Here is an 8,600-nt window from a genome sequence, read left to right as displayed (position 1 = left end):
AAAATGTATTAGTTTTCTGAACACCACACAACATTAATGACATATTTAACTTCCAGAAAAACATATTTTCCCATCTCAGACATCAAATCCCTATTATTATTGGTCATTATTTTAAGTTATGGACACTATGGGAGCTCTCTGAATATTATTTGTGATCAAATCATCATTGTCCTATTAATCAGACGTCCCTCATACTAATTCAGTAATTACAAATATAAAAGTTACATAAAATCTCACTTTTGCTATTAAAGCCTGAAATGAGCACTTTTTGTGACAGCAACCTCATCATTTTTGATCAAAGGCTTAACTTCAGAATTTGAACTAAAATCAGTTTTCTTATGATTGCTCTGAACATTTCAGAGTTCAACTAACTTTAAATTACTTTTTCATAAACTTAACTTAATAAAAAAAATAAAAATAAAATAATAATATAGGTGTGACGGGGTTGAGATTTTTTGCCCAAATTGGCCACTGCTCTAAATCTAGTGAATAAATGGCATGCATGATATTAAGAAATTATGAATAATGTTGAAATAACAAAGTACTTATTTTCACAAGTAATCTTTAGTAACAGGGCAACGTTGTGCATTAAGGAGTACTTTTCGAGGATGTTTTAGACAACACCTCACATTGGCCACAATGTATTATAAGAAGGGAAGATGCAGGGTTCCTGGGTGTGCAGGAACACTCAAAGTGATGTGCAAAAATTGTAAAATAAACCACTATGTCACAGCAGAGAAAAAGTGCTTTTTGAAGTTTCGTACAGAGTGAAATCTTACCACATGAAGTACATTATATGGCATAGCACACTACATGATACAGACATATGCATGTATCAAATTCAATATATCAATGTCTTTCAAGTTTTTTTCCCTTTTTACTTAATGATTTCTTGATTTTTTTTTTTTTTTTTTTTCAATAAAATGTTCCCAAATGAACCAAAAAATGATGTGGAATATGACAGAGAAGCTGTCAATCTCAGCTGTCAATCATGACGTCAAAACCTGTGTTTTTATAGCATCAAACAACTTACTAAAACTTATTTTAAGAAGGAACACTTTAACTAACATCAGTGTGAGGGTTAGGGTTAGATAAAAACTATCCTAACCATCTTTGGAAAGACATATTTGAAGTGTAATAATTTGACTTTAGTTTGTCTCGCGTCCCGTTAGATTACAAGGTTAGGGCGACCTATACTGCATCCAGCCACCTGAGGCGATCGAGACGCTTTGGCTTCACTTTTCAGGACTCGTATGGCACGCTTGGGCCTTATATAAATGTAATATATGTAAATTTGTATTTATACCATCATTGCAGCAAAATGAAGCTTTTTACCATCCACTAAACCTTAAAGTTTGAATCTGTCACTGAAATTTAAGGCACAAAGCTCAGATTTAAAGTCACATACTGATAATGTACTAGCTATTTAAACAGTTTTAATGGGTCAAAATATTTTATTACCACAATATAGCTATATAATACCGTTTTTTAAAAAGTACATTGCATATACCATGGTATTTGAATGTTACTCATTAGGGCCAAGGACTGTAACGGCTGCCATTTCCACTTTGCATTTTTCAAAATTTTCATTAAGAACAAACTTTTTTTAAAACAAACCTATAACTTGAAAGAGATGTTAATCCTCCAAAAAACAAACATATTTTCCCACCTCAGACACAAAATCTTTATTAATATTATCCTTTTTATTCAGGCAAGGAAGCCATTCTGGTACCACCCCGTCACGGACAATATGTATGCCATAGGAGTAGTAAAACAAGAAATGGATTTTTAAAATCTAACGTTTTCCTAACAGTAAAATGTCCCTTTTTTAGAAACCATCAATAGAAAGTCTGTAATTTAATATATATATATATATATATTTTTAATCTTAGATTTTTAATCTTGAAATATGAATTTGACATTTCAATGGCCTCATTGTTTGTACTGAAAAAATGAATTCAATTAAGAAATACAAATAAAGTTACATTTACCTGACAAGAACATCATTCAACATTCATTTATGAAATATTTCATTTTCTTTCCATAAACTTTTAACAAAATGAACCTGTGACAGTGTGGTAACTGATGTGACGGGGTGGTATGGACGAAGTGTTTCTCTATATTATCTGCTGGTTTTAAACTTTAAAAACTAGGGGAGGGGAGACATTCAAATTGAGTAAAAGTGTGTGAGTGATATAGTGAGTGAATGAACCAAACAGTGTTGCCAAGTCTGTGGTTTTCCCGCAGAATTAGGCTATTTACACGGTTGCCGCAGGTTGTTTTTCCATGTCCGCAGGTTGAAGCGAGCCCAAATAACATAATATTTAGCCCTTGGAATGCACATTTTACCAAGGGAACCCGCCAAAAAAACGTTTTACCCCACAGAACGTGATTTTTATCAGGGGGACATCTTGGGATGAAATTTACCACCCTGTCACAATAAAACATGACAGGGTGGAACATTTTTTCCCAAAATGTCTGCAAATCCCCCATGTGGTCAAATTTCTCACCTAACATACATGCATTCAATCTGAAATATAATTTTCTTTGTATTAATATTGTAAAAAAATGAATAAAAAAAAAATTCCCTATCTATTTTGTGTGACGGGGTGGTTGGGCCCTGCTTAACATGAAAAAGCAACAAATAAACAATGTTTAAAAAGTTACATAGTTGCCTGCTTTAGTTCTTGGCGGCTATAAGGCTCAAATGATGTCACTTCTGCTTTGTGATGTCATTTAAAGGAACAGAGCATTATTTAGTTAGTGTGACGGGGAGGGGAGTCAAACTGAGGGACGCGCACCAATCATGAAATATTTACAAAAACAATAAGGGTCTATTGTGAATAAATATATCTTATGTAAACAGGGACACACATATAATCCTCAAAACAGCATATGTTCGTAAAAATAAAGAAACATAACTTATTTGGTGATATTTTAGATGCAAATATCATGTTGGTTAACACGGACATGTGAAATTGGCTATGTAATAATGAAAAATGATTAAAAACAGTATGTTAATCTTCAAAGAAAACCCCACATTTTATCATATATCATGTTAAAAAGAACACTTGGGGACTTTTTTTGTGCCTTATGCATCCGATCAAATGTTGCAAACCCAAATGGCAGCCGTTTCGTAGAATAACTCTGCTATAACTGTTGGAAATATTACCATCTGATACCATGGTACCACCACAGTGCCTTTTTTAAGCAATCTCTCATTCTTTCTTCCTTTGTGCCAACACAGAAATACATTCATGTCATCTCAGCGAGAGCCAGAAAACTTTTCAAAGCAGTTTAAACTTTGACAGCCTGTCAGAAAACTGTAGATTGTATCCCAGAGGATCAGCTGAAGCTGAATTATATCACATATGGGCTCAATATTGACATGAAGATGGGTTTGTGATAGCACTAAATTTACAGATGTGTTTGATCGCTCTTTACACCTTCAAACCTTTCAAAAAATATTTGGCTTTTTGATGGAAACTCTTGTCAACTCCTTTACCTTTTCTTTTTGTCTTATGCTCTTATTCTTCCGTAATAATTCACTTTTAGGTACACAATCAGTCTAATGATTTCTCTTGAATGACGGTACTTCAGTGGAGTTATTAATCTTGTGTTAATATGATGCATGAAATGTTAAGCATTAAAACACAAACACAGAGGTCATTTCCTTAAGTCAAACCGTTTATTAAATCAAGGTTTTCATTTTCTGTTTATTCATACAACCATTATTAGTGGACACAGCGCTAACTGGAAAAATCAGCATCACATCCTTTGGGTTGTTAATGGCTCACACGTCTCTCTGTCTCTCTCTCACACACACACACACACATTTACAACAGCCGGACACAGCGAGAAACTGCTCACCATCAAAACTAAATAAAAAAGGGCATCAGAACATCAATGTTTGTAAAGAATTGGCACAAATTAATACTTCATCTCTCAGAAGAAAACCAAACGAAAAATATACATTTACAAACTACCAGCCAATTAAGGAAAATGTCAATTTTAGATGATGATTTTAGGGGCTCGGCACAAATACTTTCCCAGGCTTTACTTGTGGCGTAAATGATGAGGACAATCAAAGCTAGCGTGAGGAGAGCGTGTATGACCGACTGACGCAGGTTCTAGAATGATCCCGAGCGGGGCTGAAGCTGTCAATCATGTGAGGATGGTGTCATCGATCTCTTCGTTGGAGTCGGGAAGACCGGAGATCTTCTTCAAGGATCTGCGGTAACATTCTGACAGCAGCTCGTTACTGGCCGAGTCCAGGATCGCACTGATGCTCTGAAATTAATATACACATGCAAATGTTATTTGAATTGCTGCACTGTGATTGTTCACATGGAAAAAAAAGCTGTGAATATTCGCCTTTGGATTGCTTAGTCAAAGTTTGAAAGACACTTAATATTCAGTTATATTATTATTAGAACCGAATTCTACTGAACAGAATTAGATTTGACTGCACTGACACTATCAGATGAGAACAAAACTTGAACTTAATTCAGCTGGATAATATGGAAGCTTGTTTCCACTACTAAATAACAAAATAAAGGTAATTGCAAGTTATTATCTAACAATCCCGACTGTTTTTCTCGCAACCATGAGTTTCTGTCATGCAGTTCTGACTTTATAAGCTCGCAATTCTCACATTTTTTTCTCAGAAATGTGAGATAAAAACTCACAGTTGTGAGTTATAAAGTCAGAATTGCTTGATATAAGTCAGAATTGTGAGTTATAAATGTTTATCTGAGATAAAAAGGTGCAATTACCTTTTTTGTTTTTTATTTCATGGCGGACACAAGCTTCCATAGGATAATGACCAGTGTTTGGGGGTAATGCATTAAAAATAACATGCTTCGAGTAATCAGATTACTTTTTTGATGTAACCAGCAAAGTAACTTGTTACTAAATTCATACATTAAAGGGATAGTTCACCCAAAAATGAAAATTTGATGTTTATCTGCTTACCCCCAGCGCATCCAAGATGCAGGTGACTTTGTTTCTTCAGTAGAACACAAATGATGATTTTTAACTCCAACCGCTGCCGTCTCTCAGTCAAATAATGGGAGTGAATGGGAACTCTATTAATAAGAGTAAAAAAAACAAAACATGCATAGACAAATCCATATTAAACCCTGCGGCTCATGACGACACATTGATGCCCTAAGACATGAAACGATCGGTTTGTGTGAGAAACTGAACAGTATTTATATCATTTTTACCTCTAATGCACCACTATGTCCAACTGCGTTCAGTACTCGTTTAGAAAGGTCTGATCTCGCTCTGACAATGGCAGTGATGTCTAGCACTCATTAAAGTATAAGCGCGAGACATCACCGCTGTTGTCAGAGCGCGATCAGACCTCACTAACCGAGTGCTGAACGCAGTTGGACATAGTGGTGTATTAGAGGTAAAAAAAATTATATAAATGATATATGGTATAAATGATGTAAATACTGTTCGGTTTTCTCTCACAAACCAATTATTTCGTGTCTTAGGACATCAATGTGTCGTCACGAGCCACAGGGTTTAATTTGGATTTGTCTATGCATGTTTATTGACTCTTATTGATCAAGTTCCCATTTACTCCCATTATTTGACTGACAGACGGCAACGGTTGGAGATAAAAATCATCATTTGTGTTCTGCTTAAGAAACAAAGTCACCTACATCTAGGATGCCCTGAGGGTAAGCAGATAAACATCACATTTTCATTTTTGGGTGAACTATTCCTTTAATGTTTGGGTAACGTTTTTTTAAAAAGTAATGCACGTTACTTTTCAGTTTAATTAATTTGCAAATGTTTAAACTGCTGAATTGAAAATCTCTCTTCTCCATAATGTGGTGAGAATATAATAATATTCTAAATGTGTTTTTAAAAGAAAATGGAGGTGATTGTTGTTGAATGCATTACACACTTGCAAAAAAATTAGTTTCTGCAGGCTTTTACGAATATAAATTAGTTATAAATTATAAAACTTTTTTTCAGGACCTTTTTAAGACTAAGTAAAGAAAATTTAAGGAATATATTGAAAGGAAAAACAATACGTCAACATGTTCTCTAAATGTAAATGTCTAGGGAGAAAAACAATGAGTTCTATTAGCAACACTTCAGAGCTTGAAAATACAATTTACAACAGATATCCATGACTTTTTAATTCATTTTACAAAAAAGCAGCTTGAATACTAGAATATGGACAACTTTTACTGTATCTTCTGATCACACTGCAAAAAAGTGATGTTCCTCCTCAGTATTTTGTCGTTTTCCAGTGCAATTGTCTAAAGGTTCTTAAAATTAAGAATATAAAGTCTTGTTTTCTGTGAAATTGATAAAAAAGTAAGTTTTGCATAAAACAAGAGCAAGCATCTGCCAAAGGGGTCAGAAAAATCAACTTACTTCAAAGGGACAGATATAACTCACTTCATTTTGTTAGTCAAGTTTTCAAGACTTCATTTTATATTTGCATCTCAAGTAAATTAAAGATGTTTGAATATTTGTATTGGAAATTGTACAGGACAAAAATACAGAGAAAGATACGCATTTTTTGCAATGCATGCAACATTTAATGGCATAACTTTATTCATTTTAGATTTTCTGCTCTGATTTAAATTTGTGTCAGGGTGCATTTTTAGGACCTGCAGAAATCCTGAAAAAATTATCTGCAAGGCCTTGAAGAGAGCGAGCCTTGGTCAGATGAGAAAAGTAATGCATAAGTAATGTAATTAGTTACTTTAAGGATGTAACATATGATTGTAACACATGGCTTTAAAAAGTAACTTTAACCCAACACTTTCCCAAATCTTCAGCAGATTTCATAAATGATGAATTTTGCACCATCGACACTGTTATTGAACTGAATTGAATCAACAATGACTCAAGCTGAATAACTAATGTCTTCTGCATGTATTGTATAAAGCACTTTATAAGAAAATGTGACTTGAATCGACTAGCATTTTTGGTTTTCCAGGAAAGAAAGAAACCTCATGCGTGTGAGTGAACAGTGACTGACCTGCATGCCCTCCTCTCCCTGGCGCAGTCGCAGCAGGCTGACGAGGGTGTGTTCGCTCTGGGCTCGGACGCTGGTGTTCTTGTCCTTGGTGTTGTCCAGCAGGGCCTTGATGACCGGTTTGACCAGACTGGGCTCTAGAGTGGGAGTCTCCGCCTCCTTACACACCCACCACAGCACGCGCTCCGTCACCAGACGAATGTCGCTCGACTGGTTCTGCAAACTCTGTGGGAGGAGCCAAGGCAGAGTCACACAAACAGATCACTTTAGCACAAATTCAACATTTCTGATGTGTGTTTGTTTAGGTTTGCAATGGCATGCCAAGAAGCATCTTTCCGCCTGCATCAAGCGTGACTTTTCCTATGTGATTATGTAATGTGTGGCGCATCACAGAGGAGTGCAAGAGCAGCATTTGGGGTTAAAAAGTATATAATTTTTATTTTTTATAGAAAATGGCCGATGGTTTCTCTAGATAACACTCTCATTCCTCGTCTGGGATCATGTAGAGCTCTTTGAAGCTTCTTGTGAAGTCCACTATATGGAGAAATATCTTGGAATGTTTTCCTCAAAAACCTTCATTTCTTTCCGACTGAAGAAAGAAAGACATGAACATCTTGGATGACATGGGGGAGAGTAAATTATCAGGAAATTTGAATTCTGAAGTGAACTAATCCTTTCAATGAACCTGAAACTTTCTTGACTGAAGAAAAAGTTCAAGTTTACAGAGTTTTAGTGTCAATATTACATTAAACTACCGTATATGTTGTTGAATATAAATGTATAGTAATGCAAAGGGGGAATATTTGTGGTTCCTGATAATGCCAAATGTCTTATGCTACCAGTAAAAAGTGGCCACATTATTTTAAATATATCTAGTCAGTGACAAACAAGTAAAATAATTCTGTATTTTTAGTTTCAGAATCATGAATATTTTTATTCTGGTGTCACCACTGTCCTGTGCACTGGGTTACCAGCACCAAGTTCAAGCCTATTCATTTCCACCCTCAATGTAATACCAAATTTAGCATTTTAATAAACAGTTCATAATTATATAATTCATTTGTTACATTAGTTAACATTAACTAACAATGAAAAATATTTATTAATCTTCATGGTAATTTCAACATTTACTTACACATAACAACATTTACCAACAATAAAATCTAAATTTCATATTGTTTAAAGAATCTGAGCTAAAAGTTGCAATAGTTAAAAGTACAACAGTCGTATGCAGTATGAAGTGTGCAGTGTAACATTATGCATCAGGCTGTACACTAGTTTATTTTATGATAGCCCACAACACCTGTTCTGGACCGTAGGCCGTTTATCTCTGGGTACGTTGGCGTCAGACTCACCTTAACGAACTGTGTGATGACGCGTGGCGACACGGCCTCTGATCCTCCTGTGCGGAGCTGGTGTCTCATCAGGTAACCCATGGCCCGGATACCGCTGCAGGCGATGGGGATCTGCAGAAGACACAGACATCCATGTGAATTAAACATCTGCACCACTTGTCTATGCAGTATTTATTATAAATGTATATTATTTTTATATTCATGTGCTTCATAATCTTGAATCAAAATAACCT

At 35.2% G+C, this 8,600-nt stretch overlaps 1 protein-coding gene across 1 annotated transcript in view; it reads right to left on the bottom strand.

Annotated features, from left to right (window-relative positions):
- Window positions 1-3,673: 3,673 nt before the first annotated feature.
- Window positions 3,674-8,600, bottom strand: part of gcn1 (GCN1 activator of EIF2AK4) — a 52,849-nt gene continuing 47,922 nt past the window's right edge. Inside the window, exons 56-58 of the mRNA XM_067394328.1 lie at window positions 8,368-8,478; window positions 7,016-7,237; window positions 3,674-4,290 (exon numbers count right to left, since the gene is read on the bottom strand). Of these exons, the coding sequence (XP_067250429.1) occupies window positions 4,165-4,290; window positions 7,016-7,237; window positions 8,368-8,478 (459 nt within the window). The 3' untranslated portion in view covers window positions 3,674-4,164. The remainder of the gene's footprint in view (window positions 4,291-7,015; window positions 7,238-8,367; window positions 8,479-8,600) is intronic.

Source organism: Chanodichthys erythropterus, chromosome 9 (assembly GCF_024489055.1).
Source record: "Chanodichthys erythropterus isolate Z2021 chromosome 9, ASM2448905v1, whole genome shotgun sequence".
NCBI classification, from domain to species: domain Eukaryota; kingdom Metazoa; phylum Chordata; class Actinopteri; order Cypriniformes; family Xenocyprididae; genus Chanodichthys; species Chanodichthys erythropterus.
This window is presented reverse-complemented; position numbering and strand designations above follow the sequence as displayed.